General features: G+C 40.1%; 3 protein-coding genes across 3 annotated transcripts in view; 2 read left to right on the plus strand and 1 right to left on the minus strand.

The window, feature by feature from the left end:
* Positions 1 to 21,419, plus strand: part of LOC131286216 (cytochrome b5 reductase 4) — a 29,786-nt gene extending 8,367 nt beyond the window's left edge. Inside the window, exons 2-5 of the mRNA XM_058315142.1 lie at positions 9,774 to 9,989; positions 13,613 to 14,717; positions 17,064 to 17,153; positions 20,230 to 21,419. Coding sequence (XP_058171125.1) covers positions 9,774 to 9,989; positions 13,613 to 14,717; positions 17,064 to 17,153; positions 20,230 to 20,533 — 1,715 coding nt within the window. The 3' untranslated portion in view covers positions 20,534 to 21,419. The remainder of the gene's footprint in view (positions 1 to 9,773; positions 9,990 to 13,612; positions 14,718 to 17,063; positions 17,154 to 20,229) is intronic.
* LOC131286217 (vacuolar protein sorting-associated protein 4-like) lies at positions 12,106 to 13,407 on the plus strand. Its single transcript, XM_058315143.1, has one exon. The coding sequence runs from the start codon at positions 12,106 to 12,108 to the stop codon at positions 13,405 to 13,407; it is 1,302 nt and encodes a 433-aa protein (XP_058171126.1).
* Positions 21,420 to 22,280: 861 nt separating the features above from the next.
* On the minus strand, positions 22,281 to 25,617 carry LOC131288287 (parkin coregulated gene protein homolog). The gene is made up of 4 exons (XM_058317406.1): positions 25,443 to 25,617; positions 25,083 to 25,364; positions 23,897 to 24,046; positions 22,281 to 22,441 (listed from the first exon to the last, which is right to left on the minus strand). The coding sequence occupies exons 1-4, from the start codon at positions 25,615 to 25,617 to the stop codon at positions 22,281 to 22,283; spliced, it is 768 nt and encodes a 255-aa protein (XP_058173389.1).
* Between the last annotated feature and the right edge of the window lie 597 nt (positions 25,618 to 26,214).

Raw genomic sequence — 26,214 nt, forward strand, 5'->3', positions numbered from 1 at the left:
GGTATACTTTATGTTAAATCCTTTTTGTAGACGACTTTTGAATGCGTATATTATGCATGCAAAGGAACAACCTTAAAAATGTACCAGAAGTTTTTTACTGTTTGCTGTTCCATATTGTTACATATTTTTTTCGTGCATTTGGATAACAACCGCATTCTTATTCAATAAATCGAGCATTTGGATAATAGCCAACCCAATAAAAACATACTTCATGGATCCAATTGGCTTCGATAAGCATTCTCCAATTCTCGACCGCCTACATCTAGACTACAGATAAATGACGTGCCGGAAACACGATAGTACTATTTGGCAGTCGTCGTTATATGTACGCAACGAGGATGGCATACTAATCAATCTTTTCGGGCTCAAAAGAATCAAGAAAGATCTTTGGTAATCGATTGGGGATAAGAAAGTAAAGTTATCTTCCTTTTTCGCAGAACTAACCATTTTAAGTCGTTTGATGATTGCTCAATATACTTGCACCGAGTATTTTCGTATTGTTGGATGTACGAATAATCCATTTGCCAAATTTAAGAGTTAATACGAAAATACGAAATCTATCATCAAATGATACCCGATTTTCGATGAAGATGAACATTAGCCTTACGTTTTCAGATTTGTTAACTACTTCTTGCGTAACAACCGTCTCGGTCATGCCTGGCCGTTAAGGGCTTACTTGACTCTTTCCCTATGTGTACATGGACAGTCAATCCTTTCGTACAGGGATTCGAACCCACATGGGCCAAATTTCTAACTGGCGATTTGTTAACTGCTACGAAGTAAATCAAGTATAATTCTTTATTTATGCAATTCAATTGATTTTTATCATCAATACGTTCAATTTTTGTTTTTGTAAACATATTTACTTAGTTTTATTTTAGTTACTGACAGGTGCGTATTCCACTAACGTATTTTGCATCTTTGGAAAAGGGCTTGTGGCTCAACTTTCTTGTGTCAGGATTTTATGTTTCACGTTTTATGTTTGTATAAACATAAACTTTTGTTTTTATAGGTGGTAGAGAAACAACGTAGCACGTTTGCAATGAAACCGTACTACAGTTTTTAACACCTGCGTCCAAAACAAGAAGCTGTTCATAATGTGAAATACATTGGACAGAAGATTGGACGGCAAGGATGTAAATGTTTAAAGGTTGAAGTTTTTTTATTGTAAAAGAAAAGAAAAATAAACTTATTATGTTGGTCGAATCTTTTTCTCTTGGAAGATTGGAGCTTTGTAACTAGACAGGCAAACATCAGTGTTCTTCCAACACTTCTAGGTTTTCACGATACCATCTACAATATGGAGATATTTTTTATATCTTTAAAATACAGTTTTGAAATAGGATAAAACATTTGGTCATATAGATAATTTCGTTACCTGTTAGGCAAACAATATTTTTGAACATACTTTAGATTATCTCAATTTTTCCCTGCAGGTACAATTAAATGATTTATGTAAGGCTTCCAGATGATGGCCAGTTCTCAACAGCCAATGTGTCAAATATGTGGCCGATTTCGTTTCGCGATCCGAATCCCGGCACTTGAGGATTGTAACGATAAAATCAATAAAAGAAAAATTGTAAAAATTTGTCTGAAAAGAAGGGAATCGAATTGTCGGTGAATGCGAAGTTTTAAGTCCATTCAAAACGACTGAATGGTTCGCCGTTTAATCGCTGTACCTCCTTTACCTTCTTGAAACACGAACGTCTTATACCGGTGTATGCCAACACCCAACAGATCCTTTGGGTATAGTAGGTTTTACTTCTCCGAAGGTTTTTCCAATGATGGGCGCCAGCGTGTAGAGCCTTGTTATGAAAACAAACACAAATCTTCAGTAGGGAAATGCTCGGAAGCGACCCGAAACGCTCTGAGACCCTTTCATATCTATCGTTTCTGCTCCTACAGGCTTCTGGTGAACTTCATCGGCCAAGCACGAAACGGCCCTTTTACGGGCGAATGAATAATGTGTAATCGGGTATTGTGCACCCATCCATTTTTTCCACTCTTTATATAACTGTTCAGTAACACAAATGCATGTTTGCTTTCGAAGAAAAGATAGGTAAAATGGCTTCATAGGAGATGGTGACAATTTACTTCTGTGGGAGCAACATACCTTTCCCAAATTCGGGGCAAAAGAGATTGTGATTGTTCTACTTGGATCAGCAATCTGAAAGTTCTCATCAATAAGGGATCTTCTGGTTTGTGCGGGTGTTTTGTGTAAAGATATACATTGTTTGTGATTTTCAATTTTATTACATGGAGAGAGCAACATAAGAAGTTTTTAGAATTACTAGGCAGAAAGCAGATAATAAAAACATATAACGGAATTGACTTAAGTTGCTATCTTATACTACTAAAGAATCTGACTATTGTAGAATAGGAGAGTAAAGCTTCTTGACCCAGCACATCCAATATTTGCATTACAATACGATCAGACTATGCAAGTTAACTTGTTGTATGCTTCACACTTCTTTTGTTAAAATTAAACTTTGGAAGGAACACATGTATTTTCTTATTTGTATTTTGTAGTATGCCACGGGGGTACCCATGGCGTAGCGCTTGTGCAAATAAACACCACGCCACACGTGTGTGATCGACTCTCGAGTCTGTGGCTCCCTTCGGCATTACGAACGGCTGACCACCTTTCTATAATATACCGTCTTTCGGTCACAGTCATCAACTCTCCTTGGATAGAGGCCTTGTCCCGCTAAGGGAATGTAGTGCCATATAAACAGAAAATTTTGTAGTAAAATAACTGTTTGATTTATTTGATTTGATTAAAAACTCAAAGGTGGGGATTCGGTTGCAAGACTAGTGTTATGTGAGAGAATGCTTTAAATCCCGCAAAAATTCCACAAATGTGTTCAACTTCAACTTCATCGTTTGTGGGCCAAAAAGTTCCAGATACAATGAAGATATAACCCTCAAAGGAATGTCCTTCTGCTCCCATCTCAACGAAATCCCATTGAATTGCACTTAAATTGCTAAATGCTGAAATTTCTGTCATAGAATAAACCGCACGGGCTACTATAAACTTGCATCCGACGCTTATATGTCACAAGATGGGCTTTTCTAGACATATTTCCCCACATAATCCTCTTATCTGCAAAGCACAATTTTGTGCCGTCACCACCAATCCGTTTCAAATAGATTTTCCTTCGAAACATATGAACCAAACAAAGCTTTCAACATTCGCAACGGTTTAAATGGTTAGCTCGAAGTGAAAAAGGCAAAAAAGGAAGAAAAGTTAGTGGTAAGGTGAAAGTTGAACGTAAACGAGTCTACGGATGCACGTAAAACGGTTACGCACGCCAGCTGAAGATGTTCCGAGGATGGCATGAATTCTTTGAATAAAATGCAAATTGAAACGTCTGCTGCCTTTGGCTCGAAAGGCAACTGCAGGAATGTTCTAATAAAAATGTTTTCTAATAGCTAACGGTTCTTAGAACAAAGTTTACTTTTCTGAGCGGATCTCGTGTTTGGCCATGAGCGAAATAATACTTTCGAAGGATAGAAGAAAATGGTTATGCCTAGCGTTTGTGTGTGTCACTCAAAGTGTGTTTGTTTATCATATTTAAAACCACTCGCGTTGAAACAAGTGTCTTTCATAAAGGATGTTTTATTCAACACAATATTCATGACCCTTTTTGTCTTTCAGCGCAAGTGTTTATTGAAACAAGTAAAGTACTTCTATAAAAAGCAGATCGCGTGAATGATGAAAAATAAATATCACAATCAAGCTTCTCCATTCGTAGGACGGCGTTTCCGAGCTGACTAACGAACATAGCTAAAAACAAAGAAAACTTAGCATTTCTGCACAATATCATGAATTATGCACTACTGTGGAAACTAGAAGCTGCGAAAATGCGAGAGTCTATTATCCATCCAACAGGGCTTTGTTGAGCTGAATGTAAAAAAAAAAACTTCAGCACTTTTCTGCTGCCCCAACACCCCCGGTTGACAACGTAATGGCTTCTCTGGAGGTCAACTGCCAGGAGTTGAACTATTGTTTATTGTTGGTAATTTGCTACGCGATGAAACTCCATCCTTTGTCGGTGGTTTACGAGCAACTCTTCAGTTGTTGTGTAAGAAAACTCATTTTTTTCGTTTCATATTCCCACCATTTTCATTACGTAATCTACGTGAGGACGGAACTTGTTTTCATTTTCGACACCTCTGCTTTACTTAGTATGCATTATATGGAACAAAAGATCGTGCTTCAAAATACTTGCAATTATATCTTTGGGCATCTTCTATAGATGCGTACATAGCATTTTAAATGGTTGAAGGATTTGTGACGAGCAGAGGTGCAAACATTTTTGAGTTTTTATTTTTGTTTTGTTCAATGAAAAATAGTGTAGACAAATAAACCTTTAATTGTTTGACTAGTGTTTCCCTTTTTTTCGTTTAAATCAATGACATGTGCTCAACTTCCAGCTATATGAAAAATTACAACTTCACGAACGGTAGGTTTTCGGGCGAAAACAAGACGCAAATCATCGAATGTAGTGGTTTCTGAATAGCTTGCGGTTCACGATTCCACCGGGAGTGCCCAAAAAAGACAAACACAATTTAAAGTCACAAGAGAAAACGCTTAACGATTCGCAACCTCTGCACCAGCAAAACCAACAGCCATTTAAGCCAACAGTCTTGTTGCTTCCAGCAAATACCGGTTGTTGATTGGAGTTTAACTTTTAACGATTTTCAACGACCCTTGACGGAACTTACTTCATGGGTTGGTGTATGAATAATTTAAAACTTTTATTGATCACATTACTCCGATTTAAGCATTTTAATTGTTTTTCGATTTTAAAAGCCTTGTTTCTTCCGAAACCTTTTTCGATGAAATGCATCACAAATTTCAGGTACAGAACAGATACATTTCCTCGATTTACTCTTATATATCTCTACAATATAGCGTGACGTCAAACCACATAATATTGATCTGTATAATTTCATCTTTTTCAAACAAAACTTTACGCAGAAGAAGAAAAAAGTATTCGCCAGCCGTTACGGAATTTTACGGTATGATACTCTCTTAATTACGGTTACTCTACGACAAGCTGATTAGCGAAAGATAATCTGCTTCAATTGGGTCATGGAAAACATTCCACGAATCATAACTTCCTGCAGACCCAGACACGGCACAACGGGAATGTTGGTGTTCTCGTGAAAATTTGGTTAAGTAAAGATTTTATCCAAAAATGTATTCATTAAAAACATGCGTTTCTTCACTTCTTTTCTCAAAAAAACCAAACCGGCTTTCTGAACCGAGTCAATTGTAGTACTTACATTGAAATATGACCGAATATGGTATGGTATGTGTTTTTTATTAGTGTTCACAATTGTAAAGCTTAGAATTTTTTTAAACTTAATTCATTGCATCAAAATTTGCTTAACATTTGGATTTGTGTTTTAAAAGATTAAGCAAGATGTTTATGAGCAAATGTGTCCTAGTTCGTTATACGCTATTGAAGCCTTTGAAATTATGTTATAATTTGTAAATGGAACGCGTTTGATCTAAATCAGGGGTCGGCAAAGTGCGGCCCGCGCGCCAAATCCGGCCCGCCAAATGATTTTATCCGGCCCGTAAGAATATTTTAGTGCTTCATTCAAAAACCATCCCAATTTTTATCGGATTTGCCAGGTTTGTTTTCTTCCCAAAAATGAAGATGAAAATTGTTTAACGAGGTGTTCCTGTTATATGTTTATCGATAACATTTTAAATACTTTATCTTTTCCCACTTTTTATGTAACTTTGCTATTTAGAAAGTTCCTCTCTCCATTACAAAGGGTTTGAAAACATTAAAGCATCGTTTAAAGTATCCGGCCCGCGCCTTCGGTTTCTCTTAAATCATCTGGCCCTTTTTGGAAAACGTGTGCCGATCCCTGATCTAAATGCTCCTGCTGTGGGTAGGCATTTCAAAAAAGTAGAAAGAATTTTCGTTTCAGTTTTTTCTTCTGAGTCTTTCAACATCCAAGCGGAATGCAAAAAAAATGCTCATATCAGAGTACAGAATTACAAACCTAGATGAAAATATAATACACATTAGATTGTCACGGAAAGACTACAGAGAAATGGCCAAACATTTGGTTTTGAAACAGAAGATTTTGCACAATTGATTATGTACTTGTTATTCTTAACGATAGGTAAAAGATTCTTCACGATAGGTCTTAACAAGACAAGAGTATCTGAGTGTTTTAAGTACTTATTAATTTTACTTTGTTTTACTAATATTTCTTTACAAAATTACTATACATGTTTCTTTTACTAATGATATGAAAAAATTAAGTTGTTTAATTTATACGAGGTACGCTTAAAAGGTGTTTTTTAATTGACTTACCTACCTACCTATACCTAATGTTCTTGACATTCATACATTTCACATTCACATTCATACAACATTCCCGCTTCAATTATGCCGAAGCACGAAAGTTGTAATTCAAATTTATCAAATTTCAATACTGTCGACCCAAAGGACGAAAATCTTCCCGTGTCAAACCAACGCTTCCTAGGAAATGGAAAAAGTTTTCTCCAGTTGGAGAAGTAATAAAAACACCCAAACAACCAGTCACCCTCGGCCCCGAGCGAGCAAGTGCCAATTAAGCTCATCCTTTCCGTTTTGCACAAGCATAATTTTGAGTTCAAACTGTGTTTTTCTATCTCTGATCGCGTAATTGGCCAAGGAGCCACTGAAAATTACTAAACGTTGAGAGTTCTAACGTTACAACATTGTAGAGATTTACAGGAAATATTTAATAAAACATTTTTAACAACATCTTCAGAAACTATACAAGCTGAAAGAAACAAAAACAAGAATTAGTTTGCTTATCAAACCTTAAAGCGTACATCAACGACATAAAACTTGGAATTATTGATTTTTACAATGATACAATGAACGTGGATACGTTTCCGACAAAGTAATGTGGCATGTTTGTAATTTGAAATATTACTGCATATTGAAACAGATAAAAAAGAAACTTTCAATTAAAAGTATTAATCGAACAACAATTGTCGTTCAAAAAAAGTGAACTTCCATCTCACAATCATTGTCATTATAACAATCGATAAAAATCGGTTGTTTCTATTACGGAAGAATCATACCAATCAGCTAACCTCTTCGAAAAACAAGCATCAGTACATGGGCATTAAGCAACGCAAAACCGTCAACAGGCAAGAAAATTACTGTCAACAGCCCGTATCACAAGAACGATGAGTAATGAACATTAAATTGTACCCTTCGGCAAAGACGCCAATTTCTCTATTTGCTTCTCATCATTCTGGGCAGAAAATTGAAAGCGAAGGTGGTAGGAATTTGATTCTTCCTGAATTGATTCACAGTTTTGTCAGGCGGAGCTAAGCTGGGCGGGCTGTCGTTGAAGCATTACAACAAGTTTATTACCTCCTGCATCGCAAATGGTAGAAAATAGGACTTATAAAGGAGAGTAAAACATCCTATTTACTACTCATCTTGCTACTACTGCTGGTGAGAAATTGACAAATCCGTCGTCGATAACATTATTGGTTAGTCATTTTTTCAGTTTTTAAACTTCACAGGGCCATTTCTTCGTTGCATTCCTTTACTTTCATTTCTTTTCAGTAGTAATCGAATCCTATCAAGATTCGTTCTTGTGATATTGATAGAAATAAACAAAAAGTGTGTGATAAACAAAAGTGTGATTAAAAATAATAACATATGCTTTTGTGCATGCAAAAATGTTCATTATACTTTGCAGTACCAAAAGCAGTTTAGAAAAAATCTAAATAAATGATGCTATGAAATATAAGTCTGTATATTATAAGATATAACCATATGTTTAAATAGCTTATTTTTTCAATAGCATGCATTGTTTAAGTTCATGATTGATTTCTTAAATGATTCTTAAATCAGACAGTTTCTGTATCATTATTAATGAGGAAAAAAAAACAAGCCCATAGCTGTACACAATATCAATAAACTTACCTGAGGTTGATTGTACCGATCATTGCGAAGTAAAATGCACTAGCTTCAAACGCTTGGTCAATAACACTCGACAGACAGACACACGGAAATATTAATAGTTGTTCTCATTCTTTGCTACAAGGTATCAATACACAACAACACGATACCAATACTTTTGTTAAGAAAAGGTACTGCCCATACTCGCATATCAGTCCCATTTGACTTTTCATCACTTTTGAGTTATCCCCATGACTAATGTTCATTTTCAATATATTTTCCAAAAAAAATCTCAAAGTGGCTATTTAGTGCATGCTAATGTGAAAAAAATACCCAATTGACTGCGTCCCATATTGAATGTACCCGCATAAGAGTCCCATATATGATTACTTTGCTTAAATTAAATAAAAGTTCTAGTTATTGAAACTTCAACAATTTTGTAATATAAAGTAATTTAAATAATCAACAAATGGTTGTAATTCAAGTGTTTTTAACGAATTATACACTGTTCAAGTGCAAATATCCGTATGGAATAAAACCCGAACATTTACGTTTTGACGAGCAAGGTAAACAAAGTATGCTATAAGATGGGACTGATATGCGAGTACTTTTGCTTTCGCCTTCGAAAGTACCCGCATATCGTGTCCCATATAGTTTATTTTCATCATTTTAATACTAAAAACGTGTATTTTATATAAAATGTCATTCTCAGCGAAATGTTTATGTTACAATACAATAGTTGTGATCAACCTATCATGTATTTTGTATCACTAATAACAGCAAAAGAATTTCTATTGTGAAAATGTTCAATCGTTATTTTCTCAAAATGGTGATTTTGCAAATGGGACTCATATCCGAGTATGGGCAGGGTATCCAGTACCAATTTTCCTCTATTTTGTTTTATATTTATTTGATGTCATCTATTTCCTTCGTGTAAATACTATTACCATTTCTATCGCAAATATTATTCCCACGCTGTTCCATTCCATTGAAGATCATAGTGATAAGAATTTGGCGATGTTTGCTGAGATGGTTTTTCTCACATAAAAAGCGATTGTCCAGAAAAGGAAAGTAAAACTAAAATAAAACGAAATAACAAATACCTGTGGGCACAAGTATTCTCAACTGCGTTGAAATATCATGCAAAAAGGTTGAATATTTGAAATTTGATCACTATGCACCGAAACACCAAAGCGTGACGGAAGGGAAAGAATCTGCTTGACTTTGGAATGGAATGTTCATTGCCAAAACCTGCTGCCTAGAAACGATGGTCATTTCAAGCAATGTTGTACATTATACCCATGCGTTTGTAGATGCTTTGGCTATGAGAATCGATAGGATGGTATTCGGTCCATTCCGTTTTCTATTTTTCAGATCCATTTTGACTAGTACCCGCAAGCATTGGTCCATCAAAGCGGCGGTTTTGAATGCCGTATTATGTCTTCCCAGTTGAGCAATCCTAGCCCACAACATCCGAGTGAAAAATGTCGGTTTTAGGCATTTTGCTAATAAATGAACAAATAAAATACACAAAAGGTTGTTCGATATTTCGTAACGCAAATGGGCCACTGATATTTATATTCACTCAACATGAACGGATAGAAAAAGGGTCGTTGGGAAATAAAGAGCGATACAGATTCGGCCGCTTTGGGAACGAGATGGGAAGCGCTTTCCACCCGAATGAATCGTTGGATATTCATAATTTATGATGATCCCTGGGACTTAGTAGACCGCTGCGAGACGCGCTGGGAAATTTATGCTCCAACCGACCGGACGGTTTCGGCAAATAACGCTTCTATAATATGCTGTGGTTTTCTTCTATTAATTTGGCAGGAAACCCCCGGAACAAAACCGCCTTGAAGCCGGGCCACTCGCTGATGGACTGGATCCGGCTGGGCAACTCGGGCACCGATCTGACTGGCACCGGGGGACGTGTGCAACCCGTCAGCCATGCCGAGCTGGCCAAGCATGACCGGCTCGACGATGCCTGGATGGCGATTCGAGGGAAGGTGTACAACGTGACGCGATACATGAACTTTCATCCCGGCGGTAAGTTTCCCCAAGTGTGATGAAGATATTCAAACTGTAGTGTTGATTATCTTTTTCCAGCTCATTTAAGTAGGGATCCAGTGATTATTGTAATTTAGTTGTTGGTCGGCAAAGCTTGCAAAACTAATGCTTCATGTATTTAGAATTTAGTTTTCGGTATTGCGTATATTTCTAAACATAGGTAACTGTAAGAAATGCTTCTTTACTTAAAAGCCATGCATAATCATTACTTTTTCTTTCTTTCTTTCTACGAAACGAGGTTTATAGTAAGATATTTTTCCATGCAATTGAATTCTTATATCTTCAGATATCGGAACTACTAAATCATTTTCAAAGGTCGTGTACTTTAGCTTACTTTAAGAGAGTAAATAAAGATAAAACACACGAACTTGCAAATGCAAATGAATGAATATTACTTAATAAAATTATCAAAAGAATATCTGTCTTGACGAACAACGAAAAAGTATTATTCACAGTCTGTCAGCGAAAAAGTATTATAGTATATTCACAGATTTTTGCTTTCAAGTTGAAACAGAGTTTTCTAGCAGTTTATTTTAACCATATTGTTTTCACTATAGATTAAGAAGTATCACAAGAATTTAAGTTAAATTTAAATTAGGTTTATTTTATTTAATCGAAGTTCATATTTACTCAATTAATTAAGTTCATAAACATTCAATTATGATTGCCTTTGCCAACTTTTTTTACAAAAACTAAAGGTTTTTTGCACCCTACACAATCATAAGTGGAATAAATTGGTTAATATTGACTTTTATTAGCTACTGTGCTACCCAACACATTCAGCACAGTAAAGTGGCACCACACACGACACAGAAAAAAATTGTGTTACCACAGTAAAGTTTCATACCGTTATATGACAATCTGACGAGTACATTTTTGATACAAATTATGTCAATTGCATCGTTGAATTTGAATAATATTTGTGATCAATCAATCGTTCATTGCTATACCCTTATCTTAGAAATGTTCATTCAACAAATTACTTGTACCAACAAATTGTAAAGCTGGATTTAAACGTTACATATTAATCTGTGCAGATCTTTGACGTCTACAGATTTCCTTTGTTCTCTCGTACCCATCGTCTGTCAAACATCCCTCGAGATATCCCGAATATCTCGGGGATGTTGGAAATAGCTAAGGAAAGGCTGTAGACGTCAAACATCTGTGCAGATTAATATGTAACGTCTACGGCTTGCTTAAGAAACCTTCTATGGTTCCTTGGTATACCAATACCATAGCTACCATAGTGTAGGAATGAAAAGTATAAACCAGTCTTTGGAATTTTGAACATTTTTATCACATTATCTTTACTTTATTATTTTTATAAAAAACTGTCATACGAAAAAAGGCTATGATTGATGCGCGATAGGAACAAATCCAAGAAGAAAAGCAATTCCTGCATGTTCTTGAAATAAAAATTCAGCGTTTATTGAATAGATTAGCTTTTAACGACTAATGATTTTCTATAAGGAACACATTTTACACACTGGCTAGAATTGCATATTATATATATAAGTGTTGAATGGAAGTGTGAAGGGCTAAACCCCTTATCTAGCAAACATAATATCAACCCAAATTATGCACCTTATCCAAGTTGTTCCTTAAAAACTACTGAATAAATAGAGACGTTGTATGACCATATGACACTTTACTGTGCTACTACAAATTAACAACACAGTAAACTGTGTGTGGTACCGTAGTACGGCACATCAAAAACTTACTTGACCCAACACTACTACCGATGCAACACATACGACTGGGCGGAAGTTTAAGTCTTTCGACTTAAACTAGATATCCAAAGCATACTATAAAAAATAAATAGCCTTCCTTCATTGGTTATTTCGCAGTTGACGGGGACGGTGTAACCAATAGCAACGCAACATTCTTTCAGTCAGTAAAACCTTACTACTAATAGTCTGGTCTTTCTGTCGTAAATTCTAACGCCTTTTTAGTTGGATATTGTCTCCGAGGATTGACATTTTTAGTTGGCTGCCTTCTTTCCATTCGATTCCACAAACATTGGGGCTCTCACCGCCAAGCTCGGCTTATAATTTGGATAAGGACAAGCGAAACTACCAGCTGAACGTCCTAAGATATGGCGAATGGTTCAGCTTTGCAGAAAGCGATCGACATCGTAATGAAGGCGACAAAGGAGGATCGAAACAATAACTACGAGGAAGCGCTCGGGTTGTATGAGTATGGCGTAGAATACTTTCTTCACGCAATCAAGTATGAAGCGCAGGGTGATAAAGCAAAGGAGTCGATACGAGCCAAGTGCATCCAGTATCTGAACCGGGCCGAGACGCTAAAGATCTACCTGGAAAAGGGCAAGAAAAAACCGGTCAATGAAAGTCAATCGGCGGACCACAGTTCCGACTCGGACTCGGGTGAACCGGCGAAAAAGAAGCCGCAGGTGAAGCTTGAGGGAGCGATCGTGATCGAAAAGCCGCACGTCAAGTGGTCCGATGTGGCTGGCCTGGAGGGTGCTAAGACGGTACTGAAGGAGGCTGTTATTCTGCCACTGAAGTTCCCGTATCTTTTCACCGGCAAGCGCCTACCGTGGAAGGGTATACTGCTGTTCGGGCCACCCGGAACGGGCAAATCGCATCTAGCGAAGGCGGTGGCTACCGAAGCGAACAATTCGACATTTTTCTCCGTCTCCAGCTCCGATCTGGTCTCGAAGTGGCTGGGTGAGTCGGAGAAGCTGGTGAAAAGCCTGTTTGAGCTCGCGCGTGCCCACAAACCTTCAATTATATTCATCGACGAGATCGACTCACTCTGTACGGCCCGGTCGGACAACGAGAGCGAAAGTACCCGACGCATCAAAACCGAGTTTCTAGTCCAGATGCAAGGTTTAGGTAGTGATAACGAGGGAGTCCTTGTCCTGGGCGCTACTAACACGCCTTGGATCCTGGATTCCGCTATCCGGAGACGCTTTGAGAAGCGCATCTACATTCCACTGCCGGATGAGCAAGCCCGGCGGGTAATGTTCAAGATTTATCTCGGCAACACAGCTCACACGCTGACCGACGAGAATCTGTACTCGCTCGCTGCAAAAACCGAAGGTTTTTCTGGCTCGGACATCTCGATCGTGGTGCGGGACGCGCTCATGCAACCGGTTCGCAGATTGCAGAGGGCGACCCATTTCAAACGCATATCTGGTCCGTCCCCGGCTGATAAGAAGACCATCTGTGACGATCTGCTTGTGGCCTGCAGCCCTGGTGATCCGGAGGCTATTGAGATGACCTGGGTTGACCTACCAGGCGACAAGCTGTACGATCCCCCGGTAACCATGAACGATATGTTGAAATCTCTTGCCAGCACGAAGCCGACAGTGAACGACATGGATATGAAAAAGCTGGACAAATTTTCAGAAGATTTTGGTCAGGAAGGTTAAGCACTTGGTATTGTTTGCGAAGGAAAGTGATAAAGAAACAACCACGAGTGAAGGAACTGACATACTAATACATGAAATTGAAAACAACTAAATTTTTTTTAGCAAATGAATAATAAAACTATACAAACAAAATTCATAGTTTGTAGAAAGAGAGAAAATTATGAAAAGAATAATATGATTTCTTATACTTTCTTGCTTTCTATAGGTGCGGATGAGCTTATCCGTGGCATCGGTAAGGATGCGACAAAACTGTTCGAAGAGGTTCACGCCTGGGTCAACTACGAGTCTTTGCTGGCGAAGTGCTACGTCGGCCCACTACGTAACACGGCTACGGTTACCCTCGGCGATGGTAAAATACCTAGTAGTAAACTTCCACCACCTCCACCATCGTTCCTAACGGCTACGACCAACACCATGCCGAGTAGGGCAGCAAAAGAAACGCTAACCATCAATCCCCTAACCGCATCGGAACGACCGGACCCCAGTGATGGCTTGCCGGAAAGCGAAAGCCCTGGTGTGTCGATCGTAAACTCTGGTAGTGACGACTCGCTGAAGCTGTCCGTACCGATCGTGCCCCGGTTCGACTGGATCCAGAAAACGTCCGAGTTGACACTGATCTTCTACACGCGTTCGCTAGCGAATCCGGGCGTAGTAGTGGAGTGTGTGGATCATCTCGAGGTGACGGTGACGTTGCTGCTGGAGGCGAGCGTTGAACACCGGTATCGCTTTCACCTCACGAACAACGTCCAGTGGCCCTGTACCGCCCGTACCTCGCTCGAGACGGGCAAGATCGAACTGATGTTCACCAAGCTGTGTCCCGCGCTGTGGACTAGCTACGGGCAGATGACGTACGAGCGGTGCGAGAACTGCGAGATGCAGCTACACGAGTACGACGTAGCGACGCGGGTTGAGATCACGCACGATTCCTGCGCGTTGTTGCTGCGACCGAAAAATAACTGTCTGTTGCAGGTTACCCCCGTCGGTTACCACGTGTCCGTGTCGGCTTCCATCGAGGGCGGTGAGTACGTCTCCCGAAGTTACACACCGGTGCCGGCGGCTTGGATCAGCACGGACTGCCCCGCTACGTCCGTGCCCCTTCTCGTCAAGTCCTACCAGGACGGGTGCCTTTCGAAGCAGCTCACACGGCCCGCACCGCTGGCCACCTCGCTGCAACTTTCGCAACCCAGCGGAAACTTTGCGCTGAGCAAACTGCGGCACCACAATCGGTTTGCGCTGCTGGCCGCGGGCAGCGGACTGACACCGATGTTGGCCTTACTCGACTATCTGTTAGACCGGACCAGCAACCGGATGTAAGTACATGTTTTTACGAGACAAGGGGAAAAACATCAAAAGACACACGGCTCGTAAGATGATAAGAATCCATGCCCACTTGAACCTTTTTCAGGGGAAAATACCGCTCGAAGGGGACATTTTGTTTAAAGATTATTCCAAATACTGGAAGTAAATTTAGTTTGGTGTGATTTTTTTTCAGATTCTAAGACCACTTTCTCGGTTTGATGAATTTTCTCCTCCGATTATGGAGGGTTTGAAGATTGCATTTGTTTTTCCCTACAACGTAACTGCACATTTTGTCTTTCTTACATCGTTCTTTTGTTTTTTGTCGTGGACTTGGATGGATTTAAATTCACTAACTGATACACTAAAGTAAGGTAATGTGAGGCAAGATGCCTCACTTAAACGAAAAAAAGAATTTAATTCATTCATGAAAAATACCGTAAATTTTCACTGGTCGATTCACTATCGTCTCTTTTAGTGCTTAAACAATAAAAAAGTATGTATTTTACATTAACTTAAAATTGGGGGTGCCCATGGCGCAGCGGTATGCGAGGAAACACCACGCCGCAGGTTGTGTGATCGAATCTCGAGTCTGGCACCCTCCGGTATTACGAATGGCAGGCCGGCGATCAATAATGTACCGTCATTCGCTTACTGCAACGCGGAGAGATGCCTTGTCCCACTAGGGGATGTTGTGCCACAGAATTTAAAAAAAATGACATTAAAATAGCCAAGATGGTGGGGTAGAATGCATTCATGCATTGCATTGCATTGCAGAATCCTATGAATTCAATTCAATAAGAGCTTCTTATCCAGACATGAATTTTTTTTAGTAAAATTTGCAATTTTAACAAATGGTAGGCTATGACAGACACATAGAACACATTCTCAATTTAATGTGGTATCCCGTATACAAACTCCGCTAACTGAGTGGTTCCATTAGACAGTACGATTGAGTGAAGCGAGCGCGTAAGCGAGATGCACTGATGTAACGCTTTTCTTACGCTTAGATAGCAATATAGCAACGAACGAGCGAAGCGAGCGCGAAAGCGAGATGCACTGCAGCATACCAGTTTTCCCACGCGTTCTGCTTTTGCTATGGATACTAAGGATGAAGGGGAAATTTTTTTTGCGCTCTGATCCGGTGAACGATTTGATGAGCGAGTTTTTGGTAGTCGATGGTTACATTGATTATCGATGGTTACTTTACCGGAAAATAAAACAGAGCAAACACAAATCTGCAGACACAGTTTCATTCAATGTTTGTAATAGGAGGGAAATGAAACGTTTTCGTGATTTTGGGGACAATTTCAAATCGAACGTTGCATTTACTCTTGGGAAAAAGGTGGTGCTGCAACGTGATGCAAATAACCAACGCAGAATAAAATTAATAATCAAACTACATCTGTAAGGTTAGGCCCTGTAGCAGGGCCCTGTAACCGGGAATTGTCAACGGGCTGACTTTCCGGGCCCTGTAAACTGAGACCTGTAAGTGGACCGTGTAACCGGGCCCTGTAAATTGACCGTGTTACAGGGCCCTGTAAACGGGCCCTGTTACCTGGTTCTGTAAACGGGTCCTCTAAACGAGTCCTGAAACTGGGTCCTGTAAACTGGCCCTGTAAACGTGCCGTGTTACCAGGCTCTGTAAACGGGTCCTGTATACGGGTCCTGTTATCGGGCCATGTTACAGGGCCCTGTAAACGGGCTCTGTCCTGTAACTGGACCGTGTAACCGGGCCGTTTTACCTAGTGAATTTCAAACAATATATTAATGCTGATGCTTGAACGTTTTAGGTTACTTCCGTAATGTTAGCTTTAACCAGTTCCGAGCGATTGCCAGCTAATTGGAACATGATCCATGGTTGTGTGGTTTTGGTAAGGGCGACATAAAGCCTCTTGTGGTTAGCTTACATCACCAATTGGACCGTCCCAAAAGTATCTTTTGTAATTAAATTTTCATTTGACAAACAATAGTTTTGATTTGGCTTTGATTTGATTAAGAACACCGTATAACGTAAGTGTATCCCCGTGATTCAAATTCTCTGGCGCCAAAGTCCGAAAGGTAGAAACTTGAGTCACCACAAATCAATTGCCTTTTTTTATTGCGTACGGTAGAACTTTTCACCTTCATGAGAACAGAAAATCGTTACGCAACCACAGCGAAACGGGCAATCAATTATTGCTTATCCCTATGGCCAAGTGTATGAAATGAAAACAACTTATGTCTAAGTTAAAACTGGTCCACCTCATCGAGAGAGGAAGAAAATATAAACTAGACTAGATCTACCGCTACACTGACGTAACTCGATTTCAATCTATTTTCATCGGATTTTCTTTGCCTTACCTTTCTTTCCACCACAGAGAACACATCTGCCTGCTGTACTTCAACAAAACCGAAGCCGATATCTGGTGCCGGGAGAGGTTGGAAAATTTATGCAAAAAGGACAAAAGGTAATTTATTATCTCACGGGCACTCAGACGGGTGCACTTCTGCTTCCGCCCAGCGTATGGTCTTGCGTTTCCCTGCCGAACCAACAACAGGAACGAAAACTTTTGTGCTTCACCGGAGGGTGGGACCCACCGGTGGTGGACCCATTTTGGGATGGGTTTTATGTATTTTTGTTTCGCTCACTGCGATTGTGGCTCGGTGTGGAACGATTCTCGAGGCTCTTTGTCACAAGGACCCGATCGAATACGTATCCAGATGGCTGCAGGAAGCTGACGGAACCAGCCGACGTGTGACAATAATTCCATTGTTTCGATTCATCGTGTTGAATTGATTTCGGCCGGCTAGTTGGCATGCATATATTTGAAGGAACATTTGTTGATAGTCAATCGCTTGCCGGTTAGTAAGTGAAACAGGAGCAGATAGCGGGAGGAACTATGTGCCAACTGGGTGGTGAGTTTGTAGCTGAATTATTCATGATCAAACCGGTTTGAACTGAATTATACGGTCGAGGTACATATTTTATGCTGGCTGAGCCATGGCCGTTATTTGGACGATAGGATAAGAATGAAATATGAAAGGGTATGAGAGTTTTATTTAAGCTTCATCTTTACTTCAAACGCTGCAGTAGGGATTTCAATTTATTATGTATATGCTGCATATAAATTATGTAACACGAAAAAGTCTTTCCGAGTAGTCATTTAAAAACAACTTTTTGAATTAATTACAAACGTTTGTAGTAATTTCTTTCAACAAATGCTCTCAGCTGTAGAGCGACCTAAAAACGACCAAGGCCTGCAGCGTCTGATTAGTTCAACAGCAAACATCCGCATCACGTCGAAAACTTCTCCCCACAATCAAGTCAATTACACATCACATTTTACGTTAAGACTTTGCCTTGTAGCAAATGTTAGCACTTTTCCATATTGACCACTACGGACGAGCCAACCGTTTCCCGACGCGGCAAAAGATGATAGTCAGCGTACCACACAGCGAGCATTAATTAGTTTCCCGCTGTGGGGATGAAATTATTTATGAAACTTTACCAGTTGGCTGGATCTCAGGCTTTGTTTCACTGTACGGGATTTTATGTTTCAGTAAGAAACTCTTACAAAAAAGAGGTCGGCTGTGAAAGGCAGCGCCCTCAGCGTTTCTCAACTTATTCAATCGTGCGAATGCTAAATTAGTCTCCAAAATTTAAGGATAATTGTAATATTTCAGGACTTGCGATATGAAGAAGTATGCTATATTTTGAATTTGCTATTTATTATTAAATACAATTAAATTATTTCCACATATTTTTCATATCTTGCACGGCATTTCTTGTATATTCTAAGTGTTAAAAAAAACGTATGTGTGAAAAGATGTGCTGTATTAAATGTGAATAATGCTTGAGAATCCCTAAGGTAGGTTATCCCTCTTTCGCTAGATACCCCACATTACAAAAGTCGTTCACGGAACGGCAGCCGTCGAGAGTACTCTTGAAGACGGCTGAAACCGGTTGCGATAATTTCCAGGATGCGTTCCATTTGCGTTATTTTTGCTCGTCCCGTTGGCCGCACCGACCAATTACGATGCTCCACATTACGGTTAATGCTGCCTGAGGGTGCTCACGGACACAAATTTCCTGGCTGTTTCGAGGCGTGTTTATCGAGTTACACCCACTTCCCCCACCGGTTGGCGAATGCCCAAATGAATGATTCTATTTAAAACCATAAGGCTAAATTACATTATCACATCTCACAGTTGCGGCTTTGGGGTACCAATGCTTTATGAGGGTTCTTTTCTACAGCATTACCCTAAAAAAACGATACTCTGTGCCATAAAATATGTAGCCCTGTTGAAGCAGCAAAGAGTTTATCGTGGTACGGGACAAAACAGTTTGAGAAACAAGGGAAGAAGAGAGACTTTTTGTGACGTTATGTAAACAAACAACACTAAATTTAAATTTTTATTTTTATTAAACTATAATACACAGAGATACGCAATAAGTAATAGTTTTTCAACATTATGTATGCTATCATATTATAAAGACTAAAGTCAATCTAATGTAATCATTAATTGTATATAACTAGATGACCTGCATTTGATTTTCAAAAAATGTACTATTAGATTTTCATAAATTTGTTAGATTGATATGTGTTGAGCAAAGTTGAATCAAACAGCAAAAAATCACTAAAGCAGACAGTTTTTACCTCTAAAATTTTGTTGGAAATAGGCTGGACATAAAATAAGTTAGCACAATCACACATCTGCAACAATAACGTATTAGCATAACATTAGCATTAAAGTTTAATAATAAATCAATGTTTTGACATTAGCAAAACCACTCATAGTGGTTTAATAAAAACTATCGCACATTATCTTCTTTGTTTAAAAAGGACGCCTCTATCCGACGAGGCATCCTTTTCAAAATATATTTTCCAATGGAGTTCGCTATTATTAACCAGAATCTTCGATGATTGTTTCAACATAGCGCTAGCAGGCTTCTTACTTTTTTCATCTATAGTTTATTCTAGATAAGTTAACCAATTGTATGCAATATTTCTGATCTGTTGGAGAAATTACATATTCCTAAATCTTACATAGACATACATTCAGAAGGTCATCCGTTGACATCAGTTTAGCAATGAAGCAAAATCATCTGGAGCCGTTAATAATACTCCAAAAAGCAAACGTTTCGGTCAGTGGTCTGTGAGAAAATGTGTGTTCTGTCTTTCGCATAAAATGATGATCACAAATGGCTCTCGTTAAGCGTTAAATTATGTTTTCGTAAAATCTTTGACATTTCACTCCAACCGTTACAAAATCAAATAATCAACCGGAAAAGTGGTGCCAGCTTCAACGCCACCTTCAGGCTGTTGATTTTCATATGATTGGGAAAAATAGTCCCACACACGAAAGCCATTCCTCGTGTTTATTTAGTTTTTTTTTTGTGGAATCATCTTGTCCATCTTAGGCTTGCTCAAAGAAGCGTGTATGATTCGATCTGACATAACTCAATAAATCGAATTGTCCCATCCAAGGTTCTAATGGTTCCATTCTCTTTCTTGCTTCTTTCACCCCTGCGCTTCCATCTAGGTTTATCCTCCGACATATCCTCTCAGAGACGACGCTACCCGATTTATCATCATCGCCATCGGCTACCACATCTCTGTCGGTAGGATCGCCGCAGATTGACGGGCCGTCGGACGCTGAGAATCACGCCAGTTACGCGCACGGACGCATTTCGCTCGATATCGTCCGTCAGCTAACCACGCAAAGCTCCCCCCTGTACGCCAGCTACTGCTGCCTGTGCGGTCCGAAGCCGTTCAACGAATTGTGCCTCCAGCACTTTCGGGAGACGGACCACAATCCGAACCATCTGCACTGCTTCCAGGGTTAGGGTGATTGGATAGAAGACAACCAAGACCGATGTGTGGCTCGAGATTGTGATAGGGTCCCTCTAGGATAGACCTTTCCTCTCCGAGCGACCAGGAGACGATGAGTATGGTAGAGGGGATGATGAAGCCGGTGGAAATTGCGAACTGAAACGAGTTTCCGTACCAGCAAACTAAAGCACCAAAATCACCTATAGCAAAAGTACACCAATAGGGAGCCGCAAAATAGCCCCTAGAATAACGAAACGTAGAATCGGCAAAACCAATTTGGTCCGCGAACTGAATCAGACAAAAAGCAAAAATGGGACGTTAACAAAACAGAACATAGAAATCTATTTAACTGCAAATGGATCAATATAGAAATAGAAACAAAACAAGAGAAGCACCAAAAGCACCTACGAGGCAGCGTTAAAACGGGTAGCAAGCAGAACACTGGCGCACATCACATGTTAGGTAGAATGTAGGGCACGCGTCTCTGATGGTCGCAATCGTGCACTCGTTTCGCCGGTCCCGGCATCGTTGTCGTTGTTAGAGAGCTGTTTTTGTTGTTGTGTTGTAATTTAGCGATACATTCGGAACAGGTAATTAGCGTAACGGAAATGATAGAACACTAAACCGTTGATAGGGAAAGAGCATCAAGCGGTAACATGGGCCGTACCGTGGCCGAGAGAACCAATTTTCGGGCGGGAATCTAATCGTTTTATGTCTGGCTTAATGTGTGAAGGCATGTTGAAAGCGAAAATGGAGAAACCGAAGGTAACAGAAAGCTTCTTTTACACAGTGTGTTTGGTATTATAAGACTAGCTAACAGTATGAAAATCAGACAAGGAGAATGAGAAAACAAGAATGGAGAGTTCATGTCGTGGCAGGCAACTAGAAGAAATAGAATATTTAAACAACAAATAGGAATAAACCAAATAGTACTGAGATGTCTATTTTGAAAACATGTGACGCCTTCCTTTATTTACCTACTGACCAATGAAATATAATGATTCTCATCCGAAACAAAGAACGACTGGTTGGCAGGAAAGTTATGCCATGTTGAAGAAAGCTAAACTTGGATCTAATTACAAATTAAATCATTCAAAATATATTAATTTAAAGCTTATTACGGTGCGTACTACATTATTGGACGAATGGTTCTTTACTAAACTATTAAATTGTTTTAACCTACAACTTTCCTATTTGCTGCGTACTGCATGTAACAACGGCTAGCAAGTTCCGTTTCATTTCACTTGATATGTTATTATAACCTACTTTGCTTCCTTGTGTACAAACTGTCTACTATCGTTTAGTAGAAAGTAGCGGAGGCGCTTGCACTGGTGCAATGGTAGAGATAGCAGTGGGCTATATTTCTTAATTATTCCTTCAGCTCGCTATCCTTAATTACTTTACCTAAACTATACCTAACGATTCAATCTAACTATCAGGACCTCCCTTACTCAAAATGGAGTTTCGGTTAGTGGGTTGTATGGCAAACTCCCCCATCTTCTAATCGATATTCCAGCATTAGGTCTAATTTTGGCACAATGTATATGTATATGTATGCATGCTATGTGACGTTCTTGAAAGCCAGATCCGTGGAATAATGCAATTGCCGACGCGACTCCATCTAGAATGTATGAGAAAATCATTCATTAACCAGCCGCGGGAAAACCACATCACGGTACGTTTGTCACAATCATCCACCCTACCTTCCTTCCCTCCTTTCAGCTGATGCCACCTAACGTTGCTCCCATTTTGGGTAGGCGCCTAATTTAGGTAGCAGGATTCGTACGTCGGCACCATGTACTTGATGTTGATGAAGGCGTCCTCGCCACCGTGCCGCTCCAGCACCTGCAGCGTCTCGTCGATCAAATCGCCCACGTTCATGTTATTTTTCTGGCCGTAATCGATCGCATCGCCGGAGTTGACTGCGGGATGGAACAGAGAGGGGAGGGGGTAGCACTCGATCAGTGGTGTTAAGTGGAATCGTTAATAGTTAATAGTTATTACATCGACCATACGAGGCGGCAGCGATGGTGCGTAAGGAGCGAGTGGGAAATTAAACCGAACGCTGGAACGCTATTATGCTGTAGATATTCTAAGGCCCATTTCTCTGTAGAGAATCTATATGTTCCATGGTAGCGTTCGAAAAAACAATCAACTAAAAAGAATACTGTCTTTATGACGGATTTTCGTCCTTATTTTATTGTACGGTTTGGTACAGAAGCATCAGCTTGATTAGCTTTTGGTATACTTTTTTTTCCTAGGAATCGAATTCGTTCTTTCATTACATTATTACTGGTTCGGCAAATCTTTAAAATTTTGTTCAATCTTATCCTAACCAAAGTAATGAACATGTTGTTTAGGGCAGGTTTACAGCAAACAGAGCAACAACCAAACCTACTACCTACTAGCTACTACTAGTGGAAACTATAAAATAATGTATGACCAGTGACATTGGTATTTATGAATCTGTTTTTTTTTTCCTTTATAGTTATTCGTATTACATCAAGATTGCTCTCATATCGATAGCGCCGAGTATACTGAAGCACACTAGCACGCTATGTCTTCAAGCGTGCCAGAACGAGACCGAAAAGATTAAGTCACAGTCAGCTAACAAAATGCTTTAGTATTGCTAGCACACTCCCAAAATAGCTTCCGCACTAAATTGATCCGGATCGGCCGCTTGCGGCGTAAAACAAATGATTTTTTAAAGCCCATGACATTGTGAAATGACAACAAAATATCCCATCGTAAAGGACCAGGCGTCTCCATTTGTTGTGAAAAAAATGAAAGAAGACGTTTTTAAAAGCTATCCAACACCCTGTTCGTGCCTTCGTTAACGACACGTAATGTTCAACTCGAAGAATAAATTATCATCGTTCGACAACAGAAATGAAACGAAGACAATTAAGAAGCAGTCATAGTTCATTGCTCAAGGCAGAAGTAATAAATGACACCCCATTGTTAAAAGTCTTTCACAAGTATGGGGGCGCAAATATGCCGAGAGAGTGGCGACTAATAAACGCGAAAATGGACGGGATGGAGACAATTTTCAAATGCTCACTAACCGGCACGTTAAGAACAATTACTGTACCCAAGGTTATAGGCAGCGGACCATCAGCAGAGTATTCCGTGCACGTACCCCGTTACCCCGGAGGAGAATCCTACGGGCAGCAATAACGGTGAATCAATAGTCATTTGAGCGATAAATCAAGCCGATAACGAAATAACTGCCACTCCCCGAAATTAAAGGAATGGGAAGCGATTCCCAGAATCACCATGGCAAATAGATCCCGCACGTCAAGGAAAGATTAGGAGGAAAATACTTTGGCTTTCGGGCGTACGTCACCGTTCGTTTGGCTCTCGATACGGATACTTACTGTTTTTCACCTTGTAAGCGTTAAACATCGGAAGGAGCTGGCGGTAGAACGGGACGAGCGCTGGTCCGATCAGATCCGACGACATCACCAGCTGCTGGATGATTTTCAAGGTAACGCACATCACCTCCACGTTGCGCGTGTTGAGGGCATCTGGTTTGGGATTGGGTCGAACACCGGTACACAATCAATATGACGTAATGCGGTGACAAAGCAATTAGTGGTTGTGGCCAAAGGGAGAATTAATAATTAACGTTAATTAAACCTAACCAATCGGATGCCCGCGAAATGGGAAGGCGATGGTCAAAATTGTATTTACATCCAACATTTTGCTACCTTAACCGTAAATTGGAAAAGCACTTAAATTATGAAATAAATTGTACAACGGAATCAGAACTTCAAAATAAGTTAAATTATACCGAACAAATTGTTGCAATCTAAATGGTCTTAGACCACTTATAACCACATCATGTAAGTTAAGTAAAGCATGGTAGTTACAGTAAAGACATTAAGCAACTTTGCAACACATATTTAATCTTCTGTATTCTACTTCTGTACATGACCAACGATTGCTATATAATTGAATTTACAGTTGATTTGCAGATAAAATTATTTATACCCTCAAGAAAACCTTGCTTTTCTACGGATAATGTTAACGAATTTACTTCCAGTCGTAACTTCAATATTGAAATACCACTAGGTACATGACCGGGAATGTCAACTTTCTAGGGTATTGTATTTTGTTTCAGATTGGAAGAACAATATTGTTTTGAAGTTTTTCTGAGTAAGTGGTAAAAACAGCGAACCACAGATAATTCAGAAAGCTTCTCTAGCTTTGTTCAAATCAGAAGTCAGGAGTGTGTTGATAGAAATGATAATTGAACAGAAAATAAAACAACTCTTCTTTCTGAGCCGTTGAAATTTGGGTAAGTAACAGTTTATGATAAACGAGCCATAATTACACAAAAGAATAGTTAAATATTACAATAAAATTTTAAAACTTATTATTTTGTAAAGTTTGTACAACTATCCATTATCCTTAAAAAATGCGCAGAACATAAAAATTAACGTAGCGACCGAGGATAAATCTCGTTGTTGGTTTGATTGTTGAGAAACTTCACATGCAGACAGGTGTGCATTGCCGTTCTATCAAAGTTTCGTCAAACTTTTTTGAACCTTAAAGACTTACTCTTGATGGGGATAATGAGCTGTGGAATGACGGGATAAATTTTGTCACCACCGTGCGCCAGCAGATCCTGCACACCCTGTCGGGCGTACGTCTTGTAGGGGTGGCGCGTCTCCGACAAACCGTCGAAGAACAGGGGCAGATACAGCCCATAGTCAAGCTTGTCGATGTCCACCGTCCAGGCAATCTTGTCGCCGCCAGTTAGGTACTCCATCTTAATCGGCAGATCACCACGCTCGTAGTACATCCGGAAGGAAGTGGCCTTCGGTTGCAGCATGTATCGTTCTGTAGGGACAAAAGGAAAGCGCATATTCATAGGCGGTGCGGAAAATTTGCTTGTGTTGAAAATCGTGCCACGCTTACGTTTCTGTGCCTTCGGTGGCCCCATTACGAAAGTGTTCTTCTGGAGCGATTCGATCGAGAACGCTGGAACCGGACGGAGCGCCGCGGACGCACTCTTCACACTGCGCAAGGGTTTCGCTGCTACCGAGGCCGACAGTGGCCGGACCTCGAACAGGAAGGACGCAGATTTCGCCATGTTTGAGAACCAAATAAGCACGTTTCCGGACGTCACCACACAGTTTGAATGAGTTTCTGGCCGATACAAATCACCAAACGACGAGCAGCAACGAGAAGGACAAAAGAAAAATCAATGGCGTAACGTCAGGCGGGCACTGCAACTCTCCACCCACGTTGAGGAAACACTCTGACTCTAGCTTTGGGGCCAGGTATCCTTCTCCAAGGGAGAGACCTCAAGGACAAAGACCAAACTGCAGCAGAACGAAGTCGATTCTATTTTAATTAAAATAGTCCCTCGTTTCGCCTAGGACTGTAAGATAAATCCACCGACCACCAAAACACTGACACGCCAGGAACACACACCCGCACACCAGAGACAAATTAAATAAAACACACACCCAACGGCAGCGGGGTCCGATGTTCCCGTTCGAATCGTTTACGCCAACACGGCCACGGATCGACTGCTGCCCTACTGCTCCGCCTCAACAGGACGATAACAAATAAACACAATAAATGCCGCTCGGGGAATACTCTTACATGGGCACGGTTGAGTGTGGAAATATGTTAGTTTTGATTTTCCACCGCACCCATGGCAACGGTTAAACAGGGGAACCGC

The sequence above is a fragment of the Anopheles ziemanni genome, chromosome 3 (assembly GCF_943734765.1).
Source record: "Anopheles ziemanni chromosome 3, idAnoZiCoDA_A2_x.2, whole genome shotgun sequence".
Taxonomy (NCBI): domain Eukaryota; kingdom Metazoa; phylum Arthropoda; class Insecta; order Diptera; family Culicidae; genus Anopheles; species Anopheles ziemanni.

Bases quoted from the DNA above. Each gene is read 5' to 3' on its own strand.
- LOC131286217 (XM_058315143.1), top strand. From the start codon at position 12,106: ATGGCGAATGGTTCAGCTTTGCAGAAAGCGATCGACATCGTAATGAAG.
- LOC131288287 (XM_058317406.1), bottom strand. From the start codon at position 25,617: ATGGCGAAATCTGCGTCCTTCCTGTTCGAGGTCCGGCCACTGTCGGCC. The intron at 24,047-25,082 runs GTAAGTCTTTAA...ATCCCAAACCAG, and splicing joins GCTCATTATCCCCATCAAGA to ATGCCCTCAACACGCGCAAC. The intron at 22,442-23,896 runs GTAAGTATCCGT...TCCATCCCGCAG, and splicing joins CGCTTACAAGGTGAAAAACA to TCAACTCCGGCGATGCGATC.